At 34.9% G+C, this 13,854-nt stretch overlaps 1 protein-coding gene across 1 annotated transcript in view; it reads left to right on the forward strand.

Moving 5' to 3' along the window:
• Positions 1 to 13,854, forward strand: part of ADAM28 (ADAM metallopeptidase domain 28) — a 65,491-nt gene that overhangs the window by 18,799 nt on the left and 32,838 nt on the right. The window contains 3 exon segments of the mRNA XM_032288550.1: positions 6,142 to 6,213; positions 7,112 to 7,183; positions 12,675 to 12,844. Of these exon segments, the coding sequence (XP_032144441.1) occupies positions 6,142 to 6,213; positions 7,112 to 7,183; positions 12,675 to 12,844 (314 nt within the window).

Raw genomic sequence — 13,854 nt, forward strand, 5'->3', positions numbered from 1 at the left:
TAGACGTTAATGATTTATTTAACAAGTACTTAGGAATTAACTATTATCAATTATTATCAGCAATGTACAAAGGTTAAAAATAAGTGTAAAATATAACTGACTTCTAGAAGCAGGCATCTGTCACAGTATTCCATGTAGCTTACAATAAACCACAAAAATATAAAGTATTATTATTAATTTGCTCTTAATTTTAGCCAAAAAGCTATGAAGTGATTATTATTATTTTGAAATAAAACATCCTGCTCTCATAAATTCATTCAAAAAATCTCTCTTAAAGTTCCATCTCAGGTGCTGGGAAGATAGAAATGAGCAAAACAGACATAGAATCTGCCTATAGGAACTTAGAATATTATTTTAAGTGTGGAATTCTGCTTCAAGTCCTAGGAGAAAAATGAATGTAGTTTTGTGTTTTAGACTGTAAAGTGTATTAAAATATTTTTGTTGACATTACTTTTATTTCCTTGTTGATATTATTTTTATTTCCAAGATTTATTTCAAATCTAATCATTTCTTTTAAATGTTCTCAGACTCTGTAAGCACTGGGCAGAATTGGCCAAAATAAAATTTCTGGTCAGTTTAATTTACTGTAGGTTTAAATTCTACCAGCAAGTTCACTGGTAAATGGAAATATATAGTCAAATCCAGAATACGCCAATACTTTTATGTGCTCTGTTGATCACATGTATCTCCGGTATGAAACTTAATAAAATGAATCAAAAATAACCATAATAATTTGTTAAGAAATATATAAAATATTTATATTGTGACATTAAAAGTATAAATTGTTGAGGGTAGGATAAAAGTCTGGAGTTTTCATACATGACTGAACTTAAGTTGTTATCAATATAAGATACTCCATTACAATTCTGTTTTATGTAAACCTCATGGCAAATACAAAGAAAAACATATCTATAGAAGATATAAATGACAGAAAAGAATAAAAATACAGCACTACAGAAGAATCACCAAATCACAAAGATAAACAAAGGAGGAAAAAATAAACCTATAGAAAAAGAAAGCCCTATAAAACAAAACGGCATTAGTAGATCCTTACCCATAAGTTCTTACAAGGAATGTAAATGGATTAAATTATCCACCAAAAGATAAAGAGTAGCTGAATGGATGAAAAGAAAACAAGATCCAGCTATGTGCTGCCTCCAAGAGACACACTTTTAAGCTTGAAAGACATGCATAGGCAGAAAGTAAAAAGATGGAAGAACAAATTCCATGCCAGTAGTAACAAAATAGACAAACTCTTAGCTAGGCTAAGAGAAAAGAGTGAAAACTCAAATGTATATAATCAGAAATGAAAGTGGAGCTATTACAAAAAATGCCTCAGAAATTAAAGAAAATCTTGAAGGACTACTATGAACAATTATTTGTCAATAAATTTGATAGCCTAGAGAAAATGGATGAATTCCTAGAAAAATATAACCTGTCAGGGTTGAATCAGAAAATAGTAGAAAGCCTGAAAAAACCAATAACAGGGAGATTGAAATAGTAGTTAAAAATCTTTCAACAAGGGAAGCCTATGCCTAGATGACTCTAGAGCTGAATTGAATCAAACTTTCTAAAAAGAATTATTACAAATACTTCTAAATTAAAAAAACAAAGGAGCTGGAAAGCGTACTTTTTGACACTTTCTATAAGCCAGTTATCACCTTTATACCTAAGCTAAGGCAAAGACACCAAAGAAAAGAAAACTACAGGCCAAGAATTCTGACAAACATTGAGGAAAAATTTTTCAGTAAAGCATTAGTAAATCAAATTCAACAATACATCCAGAAGATTATACATCATAATCAAATGGAATTTATCTTTGGCATATGGAGTTAACATACACAAATTTGTCAATGTAATATATCAATCACATTAATAGACTGAAAGACAAAACACACATGATCTTATCAATTGGTGAAAAGGCATTAAAGTTCAACATGCTTTCTTGATTAGAAATTTGAGAGTTTAGGCATAGAAGTTCCTCAACATCATAAAGGTCATTTATTTATTTTTCTTTTTTAGCAGTGAAATATACCTTATTTTATTCACATACAATGCTACAAGTTCTCTTAAGATATTTGTAAATATCCCATAGCACCTAGGACCATGTTTTCCCAAAACTATATCCAAGTTGATATTTCATAATCAGGAAACATTTTTACATGCCAGTTACATTTCAGAGCTTTTGTCATTCTTATATTCTTCTTTCTTCATGGAAGTAAGTGCTCACTTAAATATGTGGGCTTTCTTCTGAAATTCATTTAATATATAATTGTGTCCTTGGCTTATTTGGGATTCAAGTTTTGATAAGAAAGTTGTGGCTAAATGCACATAATCACAGGCTTTCAGCAACCACACAACTGTTGATAGTGTGCAATGCAGCTGTTGATGATTAAACAATAATGAAAATTTAAGAACACTTTTGCATTGTTTTGTTTGAACCTAGAATGATGTTAAACTCTAAAATATGTCTCAAGCCAAGCAATAAGGATTACCTGCCCACTCTTCTTTTTCCTTATTTAACTTTATTTTTTAAATTAGAATCCATTTATAGAAACCCACTGATAACAACATAATCAGAAAGGAGAAATAGAAAGCCATTCCTCTGGTCCCAGGCAAGGATGCCTACTCTCACCATTTCTATTAAACATGTACCATAAGTACTATTAGGAACATAAAGAAAAGAAAAGGAAAAAAAAAAAAAACATTCAACTTGGATAGGAAGAAGTAAATTTACCTCTATTTGAAGATGAAATGATTCTATATATAGAAAACCCTAATGACTCCACTGACAAACCATTAACTCTAATAAATTCAATAAAGTTGCAGGATATAAAATCAACGTACATATTCTGTGACATTTCTATACACAAATAACAACCTAGCCAAAAATGTAATCAAGAAAATATTTCCATTCATAACACAAATAGTACTTAGGAATACATTTTACTAAGGAGATGAAGACCAGTACACAGTACAGTTACATAGTAAAGGACTACTATGAACAATTATTTGTCAATAAATTTGACAGCCTAGAGAAAATAAATGAATTCCTAGAAAAGTATAGCCTATAGACTATAAAATACTGTTGAAGGGAATTGAAGAAAATGCAAATAAATGAATATCCTATGCTCATGAATTAGAAAAATACTGTTAAAATGTTCATACTACCTAAAGCAATATGTAGGTTCAATGCAATCCTTATAAAACCCAATGACAGTATTTACAGAAATAAGAAAAAAAGCAATACTAAAATTTGTATGGAACCACAAAATATCCCAAATAGCCAAAGAAATTCTGAGAAAAAAAGTTGTAGACATAGTATTATGTGATTTAAAGTTATAAAGATATAGTAATCACAATGATATGATGATGACATAAAAGCAGACACCCTGACCAGTGGAACAGAATAGGAAGCTCAGAAATAAATCCAAACATGTATGGTCAATTAATTTTTGACCAGGTCACCAAAAAGACACACTGGGGAAAGGATAGTCTCTTCAATAAATAGACTCATGGTAAAACTGGGTCTACACATGCAAAATAATGAAATGGAACCCTTTTCTTATGCCATAACAATCCAATAAAAATAAATAAGATACCTAAATGTAATACCTAAATCCATAAAATTCTAGAAGAAAATAGAGTGGAAAGGCCATTTGACATTAACCTTGACAATGATTTCTTAGATATCATACCTAAAAGCTAAATTTACAAAAGTAAACAATTTTTAAAAAGAGACTATATCAAACTAAAAAGCTTCTGCACAGCAAAGAAAACAATAACAAAATGTATAGGAATTTTAAAAAGTAGGGGTGAGTGTCAAATATATAGAAGTAGAGAATAAAAACAGTGGTTACCAGGGTCTAGGAAAGGACAGGAAATAGGGAGATATAGGTCAAAGCATTCCAAGCAGCAAATGTGCAGGAAAAAGCAATTGAAAGATCTAATGTACAATATAAGGACTGTTAAGACAAATTTAACAGAGTTTATTTGAGCAAAGAATGGTTTTAGAATCTGGCAGCCCTCAGAACCGGAAGAGGTTTGGAGCAACTCCATAGTGCTCTATGGTTGGAGAGGGTTTATGGACAGAAAAATGATGTACAGAAAATGAACTAAGGTACAGAAACAGCTGCACTGGTTACAGCTTGGTATTTGCCTTATTTGAACACGGTTTGAACGGTTGGCCACCTTTGACTGGCCAGAACTTGGTGGAACTCCTAGCTATATGTTGCTGAGAATATCAACTCCTGGGTTTGCTTGTACAGGCCTCTTATCCCTCCGTCTCCATTCCTTGTTAACCATGTGAAAGAGCCTTGCTTTGGGGACATTTTACTGCTTTGGCTTTCCTCTACCTCAGGAGTGCTACTCCTTCTCATTTCCTTTCTGTCATCTTGCTTTGATTGACTGGTAAGTATTAGAGAACCTCATATAGCTCAATCCCGGATCTTTGGTTTACTTACACATTCTTCCCAGGTAATCTCACCCTGTCCTGTGCCTTATTTAAATAGGAATGGTGCACTAATTGCCATCAGATGCATATCTCTAGTCTCTGCCTCTCTCCTAAAGGCCAGACTGTTATAATTAACTGTCTACTTAATATAGCCATTTAGACATCTTATATCACAAACCTAAAGTATGCCCCAAAAAGAACTATCAATTTCTAAACTGTCAGCAAAACCCACTTTTATCTCATTCTCCCCATCTCATTTAACACAACCACTCATCATTTATTCAAGTACTAATGTAGAAACTATCCTTGATTCCTTTTTTCTTGATCCCTCCTTATATGGTATCCAACAGCAAACGCCTCCAACATATTTCAGATCTTTTCCTTTGCTTCCTTTTATGACTACCCCAAGGTACCATCTCATAATAATCATGGCAGCAGGCTCTGCCTCACCTTCCCATCCCAGTTCAACAGAATCTACACTCCACACAATAGATACAGTGTTTTTATTGTAAATCATATCACATCCCTTTTCTGTCCAAAGCCCTCTAATGTCTTCCCATTACATTTAGTATAAAAGCCATGCAACTGACCATGGGTCACAAACCCCTATAGGATTGTGGCCTCATTGGCCTCTCCTGTCTCTTCCTACTCTTTACTTCCCATCTCTTGGTGACCTCTCCATTATGTTATAAAAAACACTAGCATTTTTTTTCTGTGCTTTAAATATGTCAATACCATTTCACCTTAGAGTCTATTTACTCGATTTTCTCCCTGCTGGAATTGTCCTCCAATTTATCTTTCCTTGGCTGACTTCTCATTTTCATTAATACAGCTACTTGAGGGACAATTTTTAAAAAAATTGTACTTTAAGTTCTGGGGTACATGTGCAGATCATGCAGGATTGTTGCATAGGTACACACATGGCAATGTGGTTTGCTGCCTCCATCCCCCCGTCACCTACATCTGGCATTTCTCCCCATGGTATCCCTCCCCAACCTCCCTACCCCCCTACTGTCCCTCCCTTATCCTCCCCACAACAGACCCCCATATGTGATGCTCCCCTCCCTGTGTCCATGTGTTCTCATTGTTCAACACCCACCTATGAGTGAGAACACGTGGTGTGTGATTTTCTGTTCTTTTGTCAGTTTGCTGAGAATGATGGTATCCAGAATCATGGAAAGGAGATTCAACTCTGCCTGAAGAGAACAAAGTAGACTAGAAACGATGGTGTCTCTGCATTGCACCATTGGTAAAGGAGCAGATACTACATGAAGACATGAATTAAAGGCTACCAAAGAAAACAAAAAACAAACTAAAAACACTAGAAAAATGCTGAAGTCAACATTTCTCTATTTTGTTTCAGGATGGTGAAGAAGTCTACTGTTTAAAACAATAGACAGACTTTGGTTTTATTTCTAGCTCACCTATTAGTAACATAATAATTTAGACCTCTTGATAAAATGAAAGACTCAGACCCGAATATTGTGGTGCTCCTTCAACTCCAAAATTCTGAGCCTTGTCGGTAATCTTGCCTGTTGAATTAGTGTTAAAATGCTAATATTGTCTGCCTTTACTCCAGATATCAAACAGGTGTCAACCAGCAGCTTATAAAATTACACATGCCAAATAATAGACGAACGTGTGTGGAAAAAGATGTCGTATTGGTAATTGTACTCTTTATATTTCAGAAATTGAATGATGGGAAGGTTCGTGAACATGAGAAATATATAGAATATTATTTGGTCCTGGATAATGGTGAGGTAAGTATATGAGATAAATATGTTGTACTTCAAAACTCCCATCTACATATATTTATTATGTGAAATATGAAATGTCTGGATGAGATTTAAATAATCACGAATATGAGATATGGTTACAGATTTTTCTAAACCTTTGAAATTTGACATTTGTAATTAAGCTGACATGATTTCTTCCTTTTGGAGATATCAGGGCAATTGACATGATATGCATAAATTGAATTGTTGGCCCTTATAATGTTATTTTCTTATTGACTTTATAGCACCTAACTTACTTTCCAATTAAATTCTTCTGTCATTTTGCCTTTTATTAAGTTGTTAAATCATTTGTAAATTAGAAATTATTCTCATTAGGGATACAATATAAAAGCTTATATTGGTCAATATGAAAGCTCAGTGAATGGAATCCTCTGAAAAGGCAAATCTTTGGTGATAGTCACTGTTTTATATAACAGTGCATTTTCATATACTGGATTTTCTAAATGTGGAATCCACACATGTAAGGAAATGTAAGTTAACTCTGAGCTCAGGCCCTAAAGCTCTGACCTTACTTATTGTGCTTAATTCATATACTGTCCATATATGTATCTCTTAAATTACTAAGATATTCTTTTGCTAAATCTGCACAGCTTAGAAAATCATAGAATTTAAGTGAAAATACAATTGGAATAATTCTTTAGAGCATTATACTGAACTAGTACTTCAGAAGAGAAACATCTTATTCACTCCCCAATTGCTTTAATGTAGCTAGATGAATAGGAATCAATTTAATTCTAACTTTTAATTAACTTTAATAGCTAATCTTTAATTAAAATCAATAACATAAGAGAAGTTGCTTTTTAACCTTTCAAGTATATTAATTTTTATCAATGTCCATATTCTTTCTTAATTTTTCTTTTAGTTTAAAAAGTACAATGAGGATCAAGATGAGATCAGAAAGAGGGTGTTTGAGATGGCTAATTATGTCAACATGGTAAGACATATTTTATTACCTGCAGTTTTAAACAGTTTGCTAGGAGATGCCTTTGGGTTTTTCAATGAATGCACATGAAGCAGGGAGGGAAAGACAAGGCCCCTGGGACCGATTGGCTGACTGGCATGATCACAACTTTTGCTACTTATGTGAACATGAATATTAATGCCACAAACCAACACGTTTCTTATTTACCTGCCACACTATTCTCAGGTATAAGAGGACATAAAAACTGGTTTTATTTGGGTGCACTGTGTTTTCCAAATATTCACTAAGAAAATGCTGAAGACCAAAAACTAGCAGAAAAGAAATAAAATCAGAGCAGAACTAAAGGAGATAGAGACACAAAAACCCTTCAAAAAATCAGTAGATCCAGGAGCGGTTTTTTGAAAAGATCAACAAAATAGACTGCTAGCCAGATTAATAAAAAAGAAAAGGGAAAAGAATTGAGTAGATGCAATTAAAAAAAACGATAAAAGGGATATCACCACTGATCCCACAGAAATACAAACTACCATCAGAGATTACTACAAACAGCTCTGCTCACATAAACCAGTAAACCAGGAAGAAATGGATAAATTCCTAGACACTTGAACTCTACCAAGCCTAAACCAGGAGAAAGTTGAAACCCTGAATAGACCAATAACAAGGGCTGAAGTAGAGGCAGCAATCAATAGCCTACCAATCAAAAAAAGTCCAGGTGTGTTCACAGCCAAACTCTACCAGATGTACAAAGAGGAGCTGGTTCCATTCCTTCTGAAACTATCAAACAATACAAAAGGAGAGAATCCTCCCTAACTCATTTTATGAGACAACATCATCCTGATACCAAAACCAGTCAGAGACTCAACTAAAAAAGAAAACTTCAGGCCAATATCCATGATGGACATCGACACAAGAATCTTCAATAAAATACTGGCAAACAGATTGCAACAGCACATCAAGAAGCTTATTCATCACGACCAAGCAGGCTTCATCCCGGGGATGCAAGGCTGGTTCAACATACGCAAATCCAGAAATGTAATCCATCACATAAACCCAACCAAAGACAAAAACCACATGATTATCTCAATATATGCAGAGAAGGCCTTCGATAAAATTCAACAGCCCTTCATGCTAAAAACTCTCAATAAACTAGGTATTGACAGAATGTATCATAAAATGATAAAAGCTATATATGAAAAACCTACAGCCAATATCATACTGAATGGGCAAAAGCTGGAAGTATTCCCTTTGAAATCTGGCACTAGACAAGGATGCCCTCTCTCACCACTCCTATTCAACATAGTATTGGAAGTTCTAGCCAGAGCAATCAGGCAAGGAAAAGAAATAAAGTATTCAATTAGGAAAGGATAAAGTCAAACCGTCTCTATTTGCAGATGACATGATTGTATATCTAGAAGACTGTATTGTCTCAACCCGAAATCTTCTCAAACTGATAAGCAACTTCAGCAAAGTCTCAGGATACAAAATCAATGTGCAGAAATCACAAGCATTCCTATATACCAATAACAGACTTAAAGAGAGCCAAATCAAGTGTGAACTCCCATTCACAATTGCTACAAAGAGAATAAAATACCTAGGAATACAACTAACAATGGATGTAAAGGACCTCTTCTGGAAGAACTACAAACCACTGCTCAATGAAATAAGAGAGGACACAAACATATGGAGAAATATTCCATGCTCATGGTTATGAATAATCAATATCGTGAAAATGGCCATACTGCCCAAAGTAATCTGTAGATTCAATGCTATCCCCATCAAGCTACCACTGACCTTCTTCACAGAACTGGAAAAATCACTTTAAACTTCATATGGAATCACAAAAGACCCCACATAGCCAAGACAATTCTAATCAAAAAGAACAAAGCCGGGTGCATCACACTGCCAGACTTCAAACTATACTACAAGGCTACAATAATTAAAACAGCCTGGTACTGGTACCAAAACAGAGATATAGACCAATGGAACAGAACAGAGACCCCAGAAGAAATTCCACACATCTACAACCATCTGATCTTTGACAAACCTGGCAAAAGCAAGCAATGGGGAAAGGACCCCATGTTTAATAAATGGTGTTGGGAAAACTGGCTAGCAATGTGCAGAAAGCAGAAACTGGACCCCTACCTGTCACCTTACACTAAAATTAACTCCAGATGGATCAAAGATTTAAACATAAAACCTAACACTGTAAAAACACTAGGAGAAAACCTATGCAAAAACCATCCAGAACATAGGCATAGGCAAGGAGGTCATGACTAAAACACCAAAAGCAATGGCAACAAAAGGCAAGATAGACAAATGGGATCTAATTAAACTCCACAGCTTCTGTACAACAAAAGAAACAATCATTAGAGTGAAGTGGCAACCAACAGTTCACTGTTGGTTGGGAATGGGAAAAAATTTTTGCGATCTACTCATCTGACAAAGGGTTAATATCCAGAATGTACAAAGAATTAAAACAGATACACAAGAAAAAAACAAGCCCATTCAAAAGTGGGTGAAGGATATGAACAGACACTTTTCAAAAGAAGATATATATGAGGCCAACAAATATATGAAAAAATGCTCATCATCATTGGTCATTAGGGAAATGCAAATCAAAACCACACTGAGATACTATCTCATGCCAGTTAGAATGGTGATCATTAAAAAAATCTGGAGACAGCAGATGCTGGAGACTGTGTGGAGAGATAGGAACACTCTTAGACAGTTGGTGGGAGTGTAAATTAGTTCAACCATTGTGGAAGACAGTGTGGCGATTTCTCAAGGATCTGAAAATAGAAATTCCATTTGACCCAGCAATCCCAGTACTGGGTATATACCCAAAGAACTATAAATCATTCTACTATAAAGACCCTTGCACACGTATGTTCATTGCAGCCCTGTGTACAATAGCAAAGACCTGGAACCAACCCACATGCCCATCAATGATAGACTGGACAAAGAAAATGTGGTACATATACACCATGGAACACTATGCAGCCATAAAAAACGATGAGTTCGTGTCCTTTGTAGGGACTTAGATGAATCTGGAAACCATCATTCTCAGCAAACTGACACAAGAACAGAAAGCCAAACACCATATGTTCTCACTTCTAAGTGGGTGCTGAACAAGGAGAACACATGGACTCAGGGAGAGGAACATCACACACTGGAGGCAGTTGGGGGGATAGGGGAGAGACAGCAGAGAATGGGGAGGGAGGGGAAGGTAGGGTGAGATAACATGGGGAGAAATGCCAGATATACTATGCACCTAATGTAAAATAAATATATTTAAAAAAGAAAAGAAAGAAAATGCTGGAGACCAGATCCCAACAGAAAGCTGGTCCAGAGGGGAAAAAATTAAAAAGTGTCAGGCACTGTCACAATAGCAGATTTCATAAACAATTATCTCACGTAATCTCCAGAACAATCCTAAATATTAACCAAGCCTAATGTAGAACTAAGGAAACATGGTCTCAGAAACAAAGTAACCTCTCTAAGATCACAAAGTGAGAAAAGGATAGTCATGAAGTTTCAATATAGATTTTTTCAGATTTCCAAACCCATTTGAGTCATACAACTGTTGACTGTGTTCTTTAGATATGATTGTGTTTTCTAGTTTCCAAAATATTTTAAAAATGATTTTACAATCTTTAATATTAAATACTAATTCTTAGTTTTCTGTTAGTTGGATATATAGTTAGCATACTTATTTTGAAATGAATGAGTCTCTTTGTTGTATCCTATAAATGCTCTAATTTTTTGTTATAAAACATAATGCTGTAATATACTTATTTTGATACACATATACATAGGGAAGTGATTACCATCGTCAATATATGTAAAAAAAATAATTTATTTTCTATGCTGATGGGAATAATTTGTGAAGGGCTAAACAGTGATAATGCAGGAAAGACAGAAGAATTGTTGGAATAATCTTGAGTGGGGAGATATGGGGGCATTTAGTACACGAATGAAGAAACTGACCTTACACTCAGAGGTTGTTCGTTCATATAGCAGATGGGGAGGTGCAGGGAGTTTGGACAAGAATAGGTGATAAGATAAACTTGTGGTGGGAGCTTATGGACATTCCCTTCAGATTGCTCTTAACTCTCAGTGAATGTGGAAGCAAGGACAACTGTGAAAGTCTGATTTAAGAAAATGTCGGAATTATTAAGAAAGAAGAGTATAAAAAAGGTGTGCAGAAAACAGTTTGTAAATGGAATTTTAAAATACAGCAATTTTATTGGAGAGTGTTAAGGACTACTTGAGGTTAATAGTCACAGCTTTAAAGTGAGCAATCAAAACGATGTGTATTCTCCTGATGTGTATTCCCCTGTGTTCAAAGGCAGAAGGAGGGGAAAGTTGCTTTTAACCAGGATTGTAGTTTTGTGAGATGAGTAAAATTGAGCAAGAAAGGAACAAGGAAGTTGAGGGAATAATCAAGGGAAGGATGATAACATAGCTGAATTTTTAACTTCACTTTCAGTAACTGCACTCCTCAGAGGTTTTTCTTGTTTACCAAACCATCTAAAAAACAAATATTTAAGGTTTTTCGCCAAAAGTTGCTGGTGAGAATGTCTGTCACTGTGCAATTTTAGAAACTATAGTAGTAATTTCAGCTTTTATCCTTGGAGTAAGCATATTGTGTCATAAGCTCAATTCATTATTTCTAAAGTTTATCCCATATGCATTGTGGGTTATTTGGTTCAATCCATGTTTAAGATCAGAGGACCACTGTCTCAGTCTGAAAATACATAAACAGGGTAGCTTATAAATGACAGCAACTTACTGCTCACAGTTCTGGGGCCTGGGAAGTCCAAATCAAGTTCCACCAAGACTTAGTTTCTGGTGAAGGTTGTCAGCTGCTTTCTAACTGTGCCTTTATATGATGGAAGGGAAAAACCAGTATTTCATTCATGAGGCCCCACTCTCATGACCTAATCACCTCCCAAAGGCCCCACCTCCTAATAACACCATCACCTTGGGGTTTAGGATTTCAACATAAAAATTTTAGGGGACACAAACATTTAAACTATAGCAACTACTTAGCTTATTGTAAATGCATCAATGTACAACATTTCATCGTATCATGTTACTTCGTGAATGCCTCTACTGAGCCAACTTTGCTAATTCTCAAATATTCTGACTCTAGGAGCACTGAAAAACATACAAGCAATTGAAGCCATAATCATGGGACACTGACACAAAATTGAAGTATTTCTTAGGAGCACAAGAAGGAATATTTTGTCTTAATAGGGTCCTTTTTCCCCATAAAAAGGAGTTTACAGACCTAAACTATCTTAGTGTACCTGTTTTTGGTTTGAAAGGGAGTTTTAGTGTCTACAAAATAATAGATACATTCTGTTTCACAATTATGCTTGGAAATAAGGTTTTTATATACTGCTGTTATAAATGTTTTAAAATATAAAATATATTGAAAATGTTTAAAAATGATATCACCATTATAAGTCATTCTTTGCCATATATTGTCTTTGGACAGCTTTATAAAAAGCTCAATACTCACGTGGCCTTAGTTGGTATGGAAATCTGGACTGACAAGGATAAGATAAAGATAACCCCAAACGCAAGCTTCACCTTGGAAAATTTTTCTAAATGGAGGGGGAGTGTTCTCTCGAGAAGAAAGCATCATGATATTGCTCAGTTAATCACGTATGTACAGATTTTCCTCCATTGCATACTATGCGGTATTCAGTGGTAGCTCTTCTGAGCCTTGGCAAAGTGAGGTATACACATAGGAGAGTAGACATTTACAAAGCACTTACTTGGATTATATGTCAAATATGTACTTATTTTGCATCCAAATATTCTCTTTTTTTCAAAGAAAAGACAGGGCCAAATATTTAGCAATGATTCACAAAAAGTTTGTTTTTATTGGGTATACAGGAAGAAAAGACAAGTTTATGTAAGAGAGTTTTTGATTTAGTGTTTAAAAAAGAACTGATTGACGTTAGGCTCAAGTTAGAAGAAACCTCTAAGGTATTATTAGAAGAAAAATCGAGTGTTATATTGTAACCCCACATTTTCCCTAATTTACTTCCTGCTGAAATGACCAGTTAAGAACAATATGGGAAATAAATCTAATGGCTGTAAATTTTATGAGACTGAAGGATGTACCTCAAAAGAGTCAAGAAAATGCTGCTGGATAGCTGGATAATATTTAGTTGAAATTAGATAGAAGGAAGCAGTAAGAATTGACTTGAAGTTACTGGAGAGTCTGTTACCCAAGAAAACCACGAACTTCATGGGAAATTAGTGAACTATGTCCTGCCATAATTAGTTAATATTTCTTTGCTTGTCATCTGTTACTGTGTAACAAATGAGCCCAGAATTTCCGGGCTTGAAATAAGGCTTCTTCACTGACATAACTGGCATCTGGGCTCATTTGGCTGAAACAGTGAGTCTGGTTGGTCATGTCTCTATATTGCCTTTCATGTGCCTAACTTGAGCTTCCTTCAATGTGGCTATCTTAGAGTAGGTGGACTTATTACTAGGTGTCTAGCTTTTCTCAGAATAAGCATTTCAAAATGCACAAGGTATTGCTTCAAGGTTTTTTATGATGTAACTACAAAAGTCACAGGGTGTCACTACAGGTACAGTCTCTTAATCAAGGGTAACTTGTAGGGCCAATCCAGATTCAAGGGGAAGGCACTGCTCAGGCT

This window comes from Sapajus apella, unplaced genomic scaffold (assembly GCF_009761245.1).
Source record: "Sapajus apella isolate SASKATOON/1434 unplaced genomic scaffold, GSC_monkey_1.0 scaffold21, whole genome shotgun sequence".
Taxonomy (NCBI): domain Eukaryota; kingdom Metazoa; phylum Chordata; class Mammalia; order Primates; family Cebidae; genus Sapajus; species Sapajus apella.